Below are 16,233 nucleotides of genomic sequence, written 5' to 3'. Positions count from 1 at the left end.
AATAGTACAGAGAGATGGTTTATTGTATTGTAGTCACTGCTGAAAAAACCCACTGTTCATCATGGAGTATGAGATGTTAGCATAAAAGTAATCAGGAATGCAGGAGGGAACCTAATTTCGAAGTATGTGGCCTAAAATTAAGTAATTAAAAAATTAGACTGAATTAGAGATGTTTCTGAGCTGTATCCCTGCTGCTTTTTCTGGGAAATACGGGTCATCAGCAAAGAGCTCTCAAAGTCAGTCTGCTGCTACCAGCTGGCAGGGGAACCACGAAAATGTGCCCAGTGTTTTAGGGAATGAATACATTAAATAGTGATAATATAAGTTTCTAGCTCTTGTATTTGTGGAGGGAGTCATCAAAACATGTCATGCACAGTGACCTACTCGGTGCCTCTGCTATAACCTCTTGCTCTCTTAAAGGCTTTGCTGATCCAAAGCCCACTAGGCTTAAGGAGTTTCTGTTCTTATTGGGATTCATTTTCAGCTTTATTTTGCTGCTCCTTTGGGACAAATATGAGAAGGATTCAAAAACAACAGAGCATGAAATCATGGCAAAGGTAGCAGGGAAGGGAAATGTGCTAAGCAAAACGCTGTAGAGGTGTAAGGACACACTTGCAAGAGGAGATGGGTGGATGGTGTTCCAGGGGGCAGAGGGACTCCTAAGCTGCCACCACATCTTTGGGGTTTTTAACCTGACAGAGCAGGTGAAAAGAAGGAGCCTTTTGCACTCTGGAACTAGTCAGACCCTCTGGTCAGCACCAGTGAATTCAACACTTGAGTTTTCTGAGCTCCGTATTTTTATATTTGTGTCATTATTTTTTCTCGAGTGTTGTTTATTATTTGCTTTTTCACAGCCCTCATTTTCTTCTTTTAAAAGACACATGAGAATTCACTAAAATAATGTGCTGATTTTGACTGGGATAGAGATAATTTTCCTCATAGCAGCTAGTATGGGCTCTGTTTTGGATTTGTGATGGAAACAGTCGTGATAACACAGGAATGTTTTCCTTATTGCTGAGCAGTGCTTGCACAGAATCAAGACTTCCATTCCACCCCACCAGCAAGTGGGCTGGGGGTGGGCAAGAGGTTGGGAGGGGACACAGCCAGGACAGCTGACCCCACTGACCAAAGGGACATTCCATACCTTATGGCATCATGCTCAGCATACCAAGCTGAGGGAAGGAGGAGGAACTGAGGGAATGTTCATAGTGATAGTGTTTGTCACCGTTAAGCTTGATGGATCCCTTCTTTCCAGGGGATGGCTGAACACCTGCCTGCCCATGAGAAACAGTGAATTAATTCCTTGGTTTGCTTTGCTTGTGTGTCTGGCTCTTTCTTTACGTGTTAAACCATCTTTATCCCAACCCATGAGTTTTCTCACTTTTACTCTTCCAATTCTCTCCCCCATCCCACCTGGGGGGAGTGGGCGAGTGGCTGTGTGGGGTTGAGTTGCCAACTGGGGTTAAACCATGACAAATAAGTTCTCAGATGGTTTGGAAATTTTATAGAAAGATGAATCTTATAGGCCTCAGTTAACCTCTGATGTCGTGACTGGTTTCACAAACGAATTGCCTGCCACATGCTTGAGAAGTGAAGTATTTCAGTGAAAAAGAAACAAAATATACCAAACGCTTTGGAGTTCAACATTACTAGCAATAAGTACCCATAAAAGCAGGGAAATATTTTCCATAAGAGAGAGAACTTGAACTGTGTCCATTTCCCTGCATCCTCTGTGGTGTGCACATGCAAATCTAGAGACCTACTTTTCTATACACCTTAACCTTCCTCCTCCTATATAGTAGTGCCCCTGGGGACAGCGAGAGGCAGGGAACCTCTGCCAGGCACTCCAGCTCTGGGCCATTCCTGCACCTGCATCTTGGGATAATGATGCTTCCCCTCAGCCTCAGGTGCTCAAGAGATTAGCACATGAAAAGTCTTTAAAGCCAAGTGTTATGCTGTTGTTTCACAGTGGCCTGAGTTGTCTGACCTCGAATGTGTCAGCTAAAATCACATCTTGACATGCACATAGAAACTCAGCTTGGGGGAAGGGGTAAACAAGCCAGCCTTGTACAGTTGCTTTGTATTTAATATGTTTTTCTTCAAAATTAATTTTTTTTCCTTCACTGTTATTTTTTTCCCCAATGGTGGAGATTTTGACCAAGGAAATAATGGAAATAAGGTATCTTGGAGAATTATTCTGAGTTTGCAAGTGATTTGGGATGAATAGAATTACCTTACTATCAGTATGCTGTTGAGAGGAGAAAGTCTTTTCTCATTAAATGCCTATGATGCCAGTGAAATGATCTCTTTTTCTTTTATGAAAAATAGATCTGGAATAACAGAAATTTACAGAACCAAATCAAGTTTTACAGTGTGGCTGGCACAGAATTTACCAGGAGTGGGAGGTTAACAAGTACATAAAAAATCACCTCAGTGGCCCAGTCTTAGTCTGTATATGAAAGATACACAGGCTTCATTATAGCTATATTTGAATAAAGATAATAGGTCTCATCTTTCAGGTATGGATGATACAGGTTTGATGCCATTGATTCTTCTTGGGTTGAATGTGAACATCTGGCTTTGATGATGTAAAAAAACCAACAAAACAACCCACAAACAAACCTAGAGGTTGTGCCCCTCTTGTTTGCAGGTGGATTGCATCTGGGGTGGAACAGCATTAGGTAGAGCTGCTGTTGGCATCTTCCAGGGGACTCCTTAGCATGGGAGAATATGCTCAGTCTCAGCTGTGCTCACTGCACCTGTGCTGTCTGAAGTAAGGGGCAATGGGTTTGCACTTTGAGGAAGGATTATCTTGTGTTTAACACACAGACACCTAGGAGAGGAGAGATTTCTCTTTTCAAAGAGCAGAGCACCTTGGGGTGCATGTCATGAGTTTCTATATATTCCCTGGATTTGCTGGAAGGAGTACACTTGGGAGCTCTTTGCCAACATCTAAGTTTTACACGTCTCCCAGTGAACTCGGATTCGCACACACAGCCTAGCACTTGGGGACTTCAGAGAGAGCTGTGAGATCTTCTGGGGGATTTGGATTGGGTTAGATTCTCAGGTCATATGGGGGTCTTGCTATGGCATGCTATAAATACAGATTATAAATTGCCATTTGGGAAAATGGTGTTGAGTCTACTGCCTCCCACCCTTCTCTTTTGTGGAAGTGTCTGTCCTGAAGGTGTTTGTCAGTGCAGTTTGTGGACTGTTTTGGGGGGACTGTAACAGCTCAAAATGTTTCCCATGTGGTGGAAAGGGCTGGACAAGGTATTTCTCGAAATTCTCCAGCAACTTGCAGGGGAGATTCAGGTTAGATGATAGGAAAAATGTTTTCCCTGTTAGGGTGTTCAGGCACTGGAATATTGCCCAGGGAGGTGGTGGAGTCACCATCCCTGGCAGTGTTTAAGAGCAGCCTGGATCTGATGCTGGAGGATCTGGTTTAGGGGTTCCAGCAGTGACAGGTTGATGGTTGGACTCAGTGATCTTAGGGGTCTCCTCCAGCCTTAATGATTCTATGATTCTAACTTCCCCATGCAGATGGACACTGTTGCCTGAGCTGGGAATTTACAGCTTAAAAAGTAACATTCAGAGCCTGCAAGTGAGTGAGCAGCAGTGACTGTGGTAGTGTGAAAACACAGTAACCCACTGGTTGTGTGCTGGACTTTACATCAGGGTGTGCTCATGTCCGTAAGAGCCAGATGGACAAACCTTGTCCCAAGAGTGCTCCTTGTCTCTCAGGAACTGGAGTGCTGGAAGCAAGCTGCTCATGTCAGAGTGGTGTAAACATCACTCTGTTTATAAAACCCAGCAAGCATTGACCAAACTGTAAATTTCCTGTCATTTACCCAGCCAGACATTTTTTTCCCCTCTTTCTTTAACTGTTGGGTTACTACCACATTATCTGCTATTGCTAGACATCAAATTTAATAGCATGGTTTGTAGTTTTAAATACTTCATGTTGTTGATGCCTTTCTATCTCCTCCTTTCCTCATAGAAAGCACTGCAGAGAAGTTTAAGAAATTCTCTCTGAATTACCCTTTTTTTCTCTTTTTTTTTTCCTGAGCAAGTATGCATTATTTTTAGTACCATTTAAACTTTTTCCCTCTCTTTTTCCTGTTTTTTATAAGAGACATATTGCTGTTCTTTTGCCCTTTCCCAGCTGCCTGGAGTATTTTAAAAAAAAAATAGTTCAAGAGGACATTGCAGACTTGTTAAGTCTGTATTTTGGCAGAAAAATTTAAACTTTTGCTATAGCACTTCAAAGTTAGGAGGAACTTGAGTTCGAAAATTGATGCAGATATAAGATGGCATATTTAATGACAGATGTATCTATAGAAACCTGTTAAGATGCAGATTATCCCCCTGGGGAGGGGAGATCAAAACTGCCAATCTATAAAATATACTTGTTAGGGGAAGGCATGGAATCTATCTCTGCGAGCACTTTGATTGCAGGGGACAGTGTAGCAGCATGTGGCATCATAACCTAAGAGCAGACAAATCAGCTTGATGACTTTCAAAGCCAAGAATACTGCTGGAGGCAAGGGTACTCCAGTCTAGAAGAAATTAAAACATATAGAGACTGTTATTAATTCCAGATCTATTTTTGTGTAGTCAAATCTGTATGCAAATCCTTAGCATCTCATTTTGGCAGATTAATCTAAAAGTGAAGAGCGGAATGTGAAGGGAATGTAATGATAAAACACCACAGATGAGCAATATTGCAGGGGAAAAGATGTAAGCTGTGTACTTGATGTGAGGGGCTCTTTGTGAAGAGAGGCAAATAATTTTGCTTATTTGCTTATTTTATGAGGAAGCAACACCCTTCTTTCTCTTATTCCTTCACATTCCCCCCCTCCCCAGATTAAAGTGTCCTTTCGGAATGGAAATACATGACCCAACAATGTGTTTCCTGTAGTTCAACGTTCTAGAGGTAATCATCCAAATAACTATTATTTTTGTTTTGCAAAATGCTAATCTGACATCTCATTTTAAACATTATGCTGGGAGGGAAAATAACTATATGTAAAAGAAAATCAAATTACAAAACAGATATTTGAAAGATTGGTTTGTGCGTGGGGCTGATGGCCACTATGACTTTGAGCAGTGTAGGGACAAGTAACAGATTGTGAGATCAAATAGTCATTGTTTTCCAGTGCCTGGTCTGGCCTGTCCTTCATGGGTGTTCTGATGGGCAGGATGTGGCATAGTGTGATGTCTCTCCCTCACTGGAGGTATTCAAGAGCCATCTAGGCACAATCCTGAGCCACTCTAGGGTGGCTCTGCTGGAGTAGGGAGGTTGGACCAGATGACCCACTGTGGTCCCTTCCAACCTAACTGATTCTGTGATAGAAACACAAAAGATTACATCTCATCCCAGCTATCTCTTAGCCTGTAAGCATCTCTGATCTGAGAGCTTGTGCTCCTGTCCATGTGTAGTGGCCAAGTGCAGGTTGGTGCTGATGGAGGTGCACCCAGGTACCAGTGTTACTCCTCCCTGCTGCTGCAGTTGGAGACAAGACTCTAAAATAGATATGTCCATAGTTTCTGCTATCCATTGCTCATTTTCTTGGCCTTACTCATGTCATTTGGAGTGATCAGAGGATAGTTCTATGTCAGCAAGTAGCTCAGTGCAGTGGGAGCAGATCAGCAGGTAGAACTTTGGTGCCAAGTTCTCTATAGTTCTCCGTGTCCCTCATTTGCACATGATGTTCAAACTGTAATATAAAAAGTGTGTCTGTCAATATGAATCTCACTGGTGTGTGGCCACTGGCATGCCCTAGTTCTGCCCAGACCTCCTGGTAGGATGAAGGTGAAGTGATATTTCTGGTCCCATCTTGTCACAGGCCCAGGGTGGTGACAGAGGCAGAGCTGGGACCTGTGACAGTGCTGCAGTGACACCATGTCCCCAGGAGGGTTGAGCACACTCAAGAACATGTTGGCACAGTTAAGACTGCAGACTTGAGACTGAAGAATTTTTCACGTTTGCTTGGTGAGATTTGCCATTTAAAATCAATGGAGAACAGGATGATTGCGCATTAAACATGTGCTTACTGTATTGAGGTAAATAGTTGGTTTGCAGCATCTACTTGGGTCAGACTCTGTTCTGGCCTTCTCTGAAGTGCTTTACACCTTGCTTTCTGAGCTTATTGAAAAGTAAATGGTAGTGCTGTTTCTGGTCTCTGTGGAGGAACCTTTCAATGTAAGTCTATTCAACTAAACCAGGAGATGTTCTCTCCATAATACAAGCTAAACCCAAGAGTCCTTCAAATATATAGGTGAGCACAACTGCACAGGTTTGCTCTGTTCTTTCCAGTGGTGTCCCATGTTGTATTTCTGGTTAGGCAGAGCTCCTCTCTAACCATCACCTTCTCTTTGATACAAACCCACCTCCTCCTCTTTAAAACTGTGTCACACACTGCACACTCCTTGGAATAGGGATGGGTTTTGTCTTCATGTCGTGACGACAGCTGAATGCAGAGTCATTTATAAACAGGTCAATTTTTATCTCAATTTTAGCCCATAGAATTAGCTTTACAAAGGAAGTTGTGTGTGTGGTGCTTGTTGACACTATTCTGTGTTTCTATATGTTTGACAAATGCTACTTATTACATTATAACACGATAAAAAGGTGCATTTTAAGCAGAAGTGGTGGTATGTAATGTAATTATGTCAGCAAATGAGTGCTAGAGCTGGTTATTTTGCTGTACCTGATCTTGGTCCTGGTTTTGCTTATATGAAAAAATGTAACCTGTATAAACTCTTTCATAGGAGGAGTAACAAATACTGCACAGTATCAAAACAGGCTCATGGTCTATGATCCCAAGCAGGTGGGTATGTGTGTTGTATATGTTTTTTTTCCTCAAATGTTTTGCTTCAAACAGGTCTCTTGGTAAATACATGCAGTGATTTAGTGAGGTTAAAAATGCTGACCATTTGAATTACTAGTGTTTTAAATTCACTTTGTACTGATGTGGGAGTTTAACAGAGTAATGGAGACCCTGATGGCTTTTAAACCTTGGTGTTTTTTAAGCCTGTGCACATTAGAAACATCTTAGATTAAATACAAAAATGTGCTTTAAATCCCCTGTATTTATCAGCTTTTATTTTGCTTGTTCTTTTTTTTTTTTTAATCCAGAAACCCTGGGCAATGCATACTCAAAGCCAGTGTCTCTAAACCTCTCCTTGTCATTGGCCTTTCTGCTTTGAGTTGTATATATTGCCTTCTTGTTTTCTGCATACTTTGAGAACTATACTACCTGGTCCTGACTTACTCTGCTGACTGCCTATCATTTCATTACCCAAGCACCTAAAATATCTTTTAGGGATTATTTCATACATTATGTATGTGTTTTGATTAGGTTAACATGGCTCAGTAACCATTTCAGAGGGTTAGGGCATGGTTATGCCCTCTTACTTGTGTTAGGAATTAAAAGTCCTAAGCTTGCAATCAGAGTTGCATCGCATGATTTACACCCACGTGGAAGAGTATTGACTTTTCTGATTGTAGGACAGGGGCTTTGATTGCTGTATTTGGGACCAAATTGTGCCAGGAGATATGTTTATGTGGTTCCCACTGACTTTTTAAAGCATAGCCCATATAGGTCCTGAGGCAGAAAGCATTGCCTTGCTTTGGTACATTGCATTGCATCATGCATTGGTACCTGAAGAAAATACAACTGGTGTGGTCAATGCTCTCCAAGTCAGTCAAGCTGAAAAGCATTAGAAGTCTTCTGAGCTGGTTCCAGATGCTTTTTATTATATGAATAATCATTATTATTATTATAATCATTTTTTTCTCACAGTGCTTCTTGAAAAATCTGGTTACAGACAGTAACATGAAAAGAGACTGTGGAAGGTTGAGCAGAAACAGCTCCAATCAGCCTTTGTTTTAATTATTATTATTGTTACTCTCTTAAATTTAAGAATGAGGGGCAGGAGGAAAGGGAGTTCAGACAGTTTCCTGATGTTCAGCTCCAAGGTGAAGTGTAGATGACACAACCTGCCTGTTTCTTCTTGAGGTGCAGCTTTATGCATCGATCGTACAAACACGGATTCCATCCTAAATCCAAGTAGCCATTACAGGCAGCAATCTTATTTTGCTTAGGAGAGGGGACACAGATTTAGTACCGTGTCTCTATTTTGTACCTTTCACTTGGATTCTTTGCTTACTGACATGAAAGTTGCCCCCCCAAAAATCCCAGTGCCAGGGGTACTTGGGTGTGCGAGGAGCCCAACCCGGCACGTAAGGAGTTACAGCGGAACTGTGCGCTTGCATTCTTCAAACGAGGTTTGCTTCGTGTTTGTACACACAGGCTCTTTTTAAAAATTCTGCTGGCATATTGTTTACGGTGGGTACTGGAAACCATCACATCTGCTTGCCTCTCGCACGGAATCTCAATAACTCTATCATTCAGCACCGGCGCCTGCTCCTGCGCGAGGCCTTTGTGGCGAGTCGATAATGCCTGCCATCTGCCACGGAGCACACAGCTACCTGCCAACAAGCCTGCTGGGGTGACCTCTGCCTCCCCACCACTGATTAGTATTCACACACCGGCTTATTAGAAATGACCCCACCAGGCCCCTCTGTTTCTCTGCCTTTGCGGCGCTCGGCGGCTCACCTGGCAGGCACCGCGGCGGAGGAAGCTAAAGATATAATCAGGGGATGCAGGCAGGCTTTGCAAAGCAGATGGTGTCTATAGTCTGGTGTTAGGAGACTGGACTACTAATGCAAGCGTTAATGCCTAATATTCCACTGTTACCTATTGAAATGTATAGCTCTGTCTTGTCGAGGTTAAAAGGCAGAAGTCTTGGCGGCTCTTGACTTCCCACGGGCAGCAGCGCGTGGATCGCGAAGAATTTCCTCACAGATTTTTAGCTTCCTCCACTTAAATTAACCTCCTCCATGGCCACGTTGTTTGGTTTGGTGAGCACAGCAGAAGCAATTGTTTTCTTAGGTTTAAAAATGCTGCGCTTTAATCCCTCATCTTTTGTGTCCTTTTGCCTCTCCCCTAAACAGGTTAAATTCTTGAATATTGTTAGCTAGCAAGAAAAATATGCAAAAGGATGTTACTTTGTAAGTGCCCACAAATAAAGGGTTAACATTAAACCAAATACATGATTCATTTGAGAAGATTCTTTAGGAAATTATTTTCCCCTGTTGCTCCATTCCCCAAGGATAAGATCAAATAGGCTTCTGAATAAGGAAAGGTAGAAAAATCTCACTTCTCTCATAACAGGTCATTGGTACAGATAATTTTAGCACTGTGTACAAAAGAGGCATCTAATAGTCTTGTTTAAGGAGCATTTGCTACTGGGTTATAAAGAAACAAAAGACTTTTGAAACCTGATGAGCTAAACAGAAAAAAAATACAGAGCAAGAAATACTATTAAATTAATGAACTTCAATGTGAGAACTGCAAACCATGTGTTGAAAGTCCAGGATGCATAGTCAGTGCTATAACCAACACATGCTTAACATATGAACAACACAAGTACATGCACTTGTGATTCCTGACCAAGGGTAAGGAGAACATCAGTGACCTGCTGTTGTTGTTGTACTACTGATATAGGTTGCTGAGACAAGTTCTCTCTCTCCCTTTCCAGAACAAGTGGCTAAGCCGTAGCCCCATGTTGCAGAGGAGAGTGTATCACTCCATGGCTGCTGTCCAAAGGAAACTTTACGTGTTAGGTGGGAATGATCTCGACTACAACAACGATCGGATCCTGGTCCGGCACATAGACTCCTACAGCATAGATACTGACCAATGGACACGTTGCAGCTTCAACATGTTGACAGGTGAGTATTGTACACCAAAAGGAGAACTCATTACTACTGAACTGGAATATCAGGTTTTTTCCCTTTAGATGCCTTTAGTGTGTGGAACTCCATGACCTTGCTGCAATTGCTTCCAATTTAGGGACAGTCATCAGCCAACAAGACACTTTTGATTACACTTCTGGCATGCAGTGGTCTACAAAACAGTTGTTTTAGCACATTGAACACTAAATTTTTTAAGAAGGCGCATGTCAATTTAACTAAGCAGTCAGAAATCATCTTTCGTAATAGTTCCGGTACTGATTTTTGGTTCTTCAGAAGCTAGACTGGAGTCAGAGATTTAGCTCCCTGTTTGAGTGTACAAGAGACCAGTGTGTCTCTACCATGATAATATCATTTTGGAGTGCTTTCTGCTGACATTATAGGGCACAGCTTTCATGGAAATCCATGAACCCTTACTTATTTCTAAATGGTATCTTCTTAATATAGTACCCAAAAGGAAGTGTCCTTGTTGGAATTCTGTCAAGTCAGGGATGAGTTGACCATCTCAGTTAGCTACAAGATCTAAAAAGTTTTTCGTGGCTGTCACTAGGAAGAACTGTTACAGCTGGAACTGGCAAAGTAGTGCAACTCACTGTCCCTGCCACTCAGTCTCCCAAAGTTCATTGCCACCTGATACATTTCCAAGATGTACTACTCCCTTGAATCCTTGTGAGAGACGCAGAATCATAGAATGGTTTGGGTTGGAAGGGACCTTCAAGTCCAACCCCCCTGCTCTGGGCAGGAACACCTTCCACTAGACCAGATTGCTCAAAGCCCCATCCAGCCTGGCCTTGAACACTGCCAGGGATGGAGCATCCACAGCTTCTCTGGGCAACCTGTGCCAGTGTCTCACCACCCTCACAGTAAACACTTTTTTCCTGATACCTCATCTAAACTTACTCTCTTTCAGTTTGAATCCATTCCCCCTTGTCCTGTCACTACATGCTTTTGTAAAATGTCCCTCTCCATGTTTCTTGTAGGCTCCCATCAGGTACTGGAAGGCCACAATTACAATACCCTGAAACCTTCTCTTTTCCAGGCTGAACAAACCCAATTCTCTCAGCCTTTCCTCATAGGAGAGGTGCTCCATCCCTCTAATCACCTTGATGACTATTTCATAGGAGGGGTGCTCCATCCCTCTAACCACCTTGATGACCATTCTCTAGACTCACTTGAACAGGTCCATGTCCTTCCTGTGCTGGGCACCCCAGAGCTGGATGCAGTACTCCAGGTGGGGTCTCACAAGAGCAGGGTAGAGAGACAGAATCACCTGCCTCAACCTGCTGGTCTTGCTTCAAGACATGCACATGACACATTCTCAGAATAGCACCAACAGTAACTTTGCAGAAAAGGATGGATTTCCAGGACAGGACAGCATTAATGTTGTGGCCATTCACTTGTGCACCAGACTTGGAGCTCAATTAATAACAGAACTGGCTGCCAAGAAAGTTCAGCTCAGACTGCTGTAGGAGTCCTAGAACTGGGCCTACCTCACTTTTCAAACTTTTTCACTTGGCACTGCACTAATTTCTGAGATTTACTACTGAGATGGATGGATACAAAAGCTGCAGGGTGGCACTGCACTAATTTCTGAGATTTACCACTGAGATGGATGGATACAAAGGCTGCAGGAGCATAGCAGGTAGCTAGAAACACCATGTCAGAGAAATGAATATCTCACAGATAAAGATGGTCACCTTATGTCATTTTCCTCCTGCTAGGTTTAAAAGCTGCTCTAGTGGCAACTTTGTTTTTTAAGATATTGCACTGGGTTTCTTAATCTCTGGGATCTGGGGAAGAGTTGCTTGATTTCTGAGTTAGGCCATCAGTGTACTTGATGGACATTGGGGGGAGAGGCATAGATTGAAAAGTAGTTACATATTGTCAAACAGAACTAGTTTTTTAATATCTATTTTGTTCATCAGTTAATTATTTTATTATCTAGAGGAACTGACAGCTTTTGAGAAGGACATCATGTGATTTGCAACTGCTAAAGCCTGGAAACACAAGCACCCACATTCTCATAGAATTTTAGGGGTTGGAAAGGACCTTAGAGATCAGCTAGTCCCAACCCCCTGCCCTGTGCTGAGACACCTCCCACCAGAGCAGGTTGCTCAAGGCTCATCCAACCTGGCTTTGAACACTGCCAGGGTTGGGGCATCTACTACCTCCCTGGGCAACCTGTGCCAGTGTGTCACCACCCTCACAGGAAAGAACTTTTTCCTAATATCTAACATAAATTTCCCCTTCTTCAATTTGAATCCATTGCCCCTTGTCCTTTCACTGCAGTTCCTAACAAGGAGTCCCTCTGCAGCTTCCCTGTAACCCCTTCAGATACTGGAAGGTGCTCTGAGTTCTCCACACAACCTTCTCTTCTCCAGGCTGAACAGCCCCAACTCCCTCAGCCTGTCCTCACAGGAGAGCTGACTCTGTCCCACTAAATGCCATGAGCTAACCACCTCTCCTGAGATATAACCTGTAGAGTTGCTTCCACCTTAAGAAGCCATATGAGCCTTTCTTTGTGCCTGTGCAAGTGACAATAAATGTGCCTGTTGCACTGAGTAGTGCAGATTTTTTTTAAGGCTGTATTTATCCTTCAAAACTCCCAAACTTGTTCAGGAGGCTGTTGCTATGGGGATGAGCTTGTGCAGCAGCTTCTGCAATTTTTCCCATACTTGTACCTGGAGGAACAGGGGGTGAACAGGTGTGGGCAGCATGTAAGGGGCACTTGGCACTCACAGCCTCTGTGTCTGTTTGGATGTTCATGTCTGGTAGTAGCTGAGAGGCAGGTGAGGAGTGTGCCTGTCACCTGTGAAACACATTGATGCACACCCCAGTGCCATCGAGGACAGAGCAGATGGTTCCCTGCACAGCCACAGCTTATTGCTCACCTGGGGGATCTCTGGGCAGCACTGTCTGTGGCTCCTGTGGAGAGCAAGGAACAGCCCTCGTGCTTCACCTTCGCTCCTACATGTGGTGAATTTTGAAACAGTCAAGTTGCTGCCAGGTGTATTTGCATCCTGTTACAGAACCCCAACGTTTGGTGTTAAAAGGGCTAATTGAACACTGAAAGTGGTTTCTATTTCCTTCTTTGCTTTAGGTCAAAATGAGTCTGGAGTTGCTGTCCACAATGGTAGAATATATTTAGTTGGTGGCTATTCAATTTGGACGAATGAGCCTTTGGCATGTATCCAGGTGAGTGATTTAGGTTTCTTTGAAAGTCTTTTCCAATAATTTTGCAAGGAGAAGTTTTGAACAGAGGTTATTTAAAAAAAAAGGAAAATACATGTGAAGTAGAGAGATTAAGGATATTTCTTATGCAGCCACCAAAGCTGCATAAACACAGAGAGGAAATACTGTGGATATTAAAAATATTTCCAGATGAGCCAACAGATGCAATTCCTCTAAGATATTCCAGTAAACTAGGGTTATGTCATCTTTCCTTTGGCAAGGTCTGGCTAAAATAATGTACATATATTCTCAGGTTATGCAGTCAAATTCAAAATGAAAAGGACTGTAGAAATGAGTGATGGGGCATGGGCTAAGAATTTTTCAGCTTGGCTTGTGGTTTATTTTTTTCTTTCCAAGTTCTGTTTCTGAACAGAGTTAAGCCAGAGTTAAGGAGCTGTTCATTGCCCAAGTTCAGTCAGCCTGCAACCTGCCCTGCTGCTCACTGGTTTAAAGCTTCAGTGGAAGCTTTTTGATCCCTGCTGTAGGCTATAGGTTGTCCAGCAAACTCTTCTGCTCTCTCATCTTGTATAAGAGCAGCTTGCCTGCAGATCCATGGCTTTCAGGTATTCCTCTACAGAAATTAGGGATTCTTATCCTTCTGTACGTCTCTGAGGGAAGCAGATCTGCATCACAGCCATTTCTCTGTGACCAGCTGGGCAGTTACAGACAGAAACTTGTTTACATCTCAGTTTTTGCTCTGTTGCTGATAAACAGCATTTTCATTAGCTTCCAACGTTCTGGATTTTAGGATTTCACCTCCAAACTGTCCCATAAGGCTAGAAGTTAGGCTTAGCATAAGAATGGAATGTATTAGGATGCCAAGCTGCTGGTCTTGTAATGGACACTTACTAGCAAGAGTCTGTAAAGATCATGCAAGATAAGCAATTAAAACCATGTGCTGGCCACAGTATAATTGTATTTTACTAAGTTGCTGGATACCATACCTAGCAATTGTTACTGGAAGAAGTCATTCAGACTGTCTTGAGTAACACTAGCTGATGTACAGTGCTTTAGATGGAGTAATCATAGAAACAGCCAGATTGGAAAAGACCTCCAAGATCATCAAGTCCAACCCTACCGTGGTCACTAGACCATGGCACTAAGTGCCACATCCAGTCTCAGCCTGAAAACCTCCAGGGATGGTGAATCCACCACCTCCCTGGGCAGCACATTCCAATGCCTGAGCACTCTCTCTGGAAAAAATCTCTTCCTAATCTCCAACCTAACCCTCCCCTGGCAGAGCTTGAGTCTGTGCCCTCTTGTCCTGCTGCTGGTTGCCTGGGAGAAGAGACCACCCCCCACCTGACTCCAACCTCCTGTCAGGGAGTTGTAGAGGGTGAGAAGGTCTCCCCTGAGCCTCCTCTTCTCCAGGCTGAACACCCCCAGCTCCCTCAGCCTCTCCTCATGCCACTTGTGCTCCAGTCCCTTCACCAGCCTCGTTGCTCTTCTCTGGACCTGCTCCAGAACCTCAATGTCCCCCCTGAGCTGAGGGGCCCAGAGTAATAGCACAGTATAGAAGTGGTGACTGTACTCCACCACTGAGCTCGTTTATAATCAACAGGTACTTTGCAGTATTTCACCTGGGTGTAAATACAGCTCAGTGACAAGTGAAAATGACCCTGGGATCTTGCTTTCCTAAGTGGACATTTGTCCACATCCCCTAACTGGTCATGAACTGGCAGCCTGCCTGACACAGTCCCCACTTTAAAGGGAGAAGAAGTGTAATGAGTGATTTGGCAGAGCTGTGTGTGCTGCCCCTTCTCGGCTGTTGGCAGCGTGCCTGGCTTTAACCAGCAAAATTAGCCCTTTTATCTTCAAATTGAGGAAAACTGAGGTTGCTCTCTCCTTTGGTCAAGAAAAAAACGCCACTTTTTTTCATATACCTTCATTTTCTTTACGTCAGTCATTTATCTGGCATTTCCATCTTCCATAGAGCTTCTTTGCTGCCTATCTACCACACAAAGCTGACAAATGATTCGTGCTCTGTGCTAACAGGATCCCTTCTGGGCAGAGTAAGCCACTTGCATGGCTTCACATTCTGCTGCCAGGAAGCAGGATCCAATGTCACTCTGCTATTGAGTGCCTGAGCACTCCAGGTTTTGGGTTGGGTGATTAGGACAGCAAATAGATCACCAGATCCATAAATAGAATCTGAAAACCTTTCAGTATCTCAAGAGCCTAGAGTGGAGCTGGAGAGGAACTCTTTGTTAGGAACTGCAGTGATAGGACAAGGGGTACCTTACTCAAATTGAAGGAGGGGAAAAATAGGTCAGATATTAGGTAGAAGTATTTTCCTGTGTGGGTGATGAGACACTGGCACAGGTTGCCCAGGGAGGCTGTGGCTGCCCCAACCCTGGCAGAGTTCACAGCCAGGTTGGACGAGCCTTGAGCAACCTGCTCTGGTGGGAGGTGTCCCTGCCCATGGTAGGGGATTGGGACTAGATGATATATATATATATATTCCATTCCAACCCCTAAAATTCTATGATTCTGTGATTATCTGAAACTACCTTTCTGTTGGGATTAATAGCACCTACATGTGGTGTGTGCCAGCAAATCTGTTTGTGCTTTCTTCTGTGACCCCGAAAATATTTTGTCTGCTTTGACCTGCAGGTGCTGGATGTTAGCAAGGAAGGGAAGGAAGAGGTATTCTATGGGCCTACATTGCCCTTTGCTTCCAATGGAATAGCAGCTTGCTTTCTTCCAGCTCCTTATTTCACATGCCCCAACCTTCAGACTCTGCAAGTGCCTCACCACAGGATTGGCACCATGTGAGACATTCCTTGTGCTTCATCAGATCAGAAGTGGAGGAGGAAAACACCAAACCCTGTGTACGGAAGGGTTTCTTGGATCACTGAGATGAATCCATCCACACAGGTTGCTGCTTTACCATCACATTTGTCTTAAAGCTGGATCACAGTAGGCAGGAAGGAAGCTACAGGAACTCTCTGCAGTTTCCCTCCTCGGCCTCAGATGCAGAAGCACATAGACCTGAGAGTGTTTGGCATTTCTGCTGTGCATCTACTTCATTTCCTTATGCAACATTGTGGATGCTCTCAGCTCCTCCTGGGCTGCTCTTCTTTGGAGTCTGCACGTTCAGTCGTTCGCCAGTGGCGCTTTCAAAGACAGTAGAAAGCTCTGTTTGTGTTGACAAAGATGATATAATACTGTGGTAATTA

At 43.5% G+C, this 16,233-nt stretch overlaps 1 protein-coding gene across 1 annotated transcript in view; it reads left to right on the top strand.

Annotated features, from left to right (window-relative positions):
- The window catches only part of KLHL32 (kelch-like family member 32), a gene marked incomplete at its 5' end in the record, with an annotated part of 39,784 nt that extends 23,870 nt beyond the window's left edge, over positions 1 to 15,914 (top strand). The window contains 4 exons of the mRNA XM_009074738.1: positions 6,775 to 6,833; positions 9,610 to 9,802; positions 12,924 to 13,018; positions 15,668 to 15,914. Of these exons, the coding sequence (XP_009072986.1) occupies positions 6,775 to 6,833; positions 9,610 to 9,802; positions 12,924 to 13,018; positions 15,668 to 15,829 (509 nt within the window). The remainder of the gene's footprint in view (positions 1 to 6,774; positions 6,834 to 9,609; positions 9,803 to 12,923; positions 13,019 to 15,667) is intronic.
- Between the last annotated feature and the right edge of the window lie 319 nt (positions 15,915 to 16,233).

Source organism: Acanthisitta chloris, unplaced genomic scaffold (genome assembly GCF_000695815.1).
Source record: "Acanthisitta chloris isolate BGI_N310 unplaced genomic scaffold, ASM69581v1 scaffold1925, whole genome shotgun sequence".
Lineage (NCBI taxonomy): Eukaryota > Metazoa > Chordata > Aves > Passeriformes > Acanthisittidae > Acanthisitta > Acanthisitta chloris.
The sequence above is the reverse complement of the archived record's forward strand: the minus strand, read 5'-3'. Positions and strand labels throughout refer to the sequence as shown.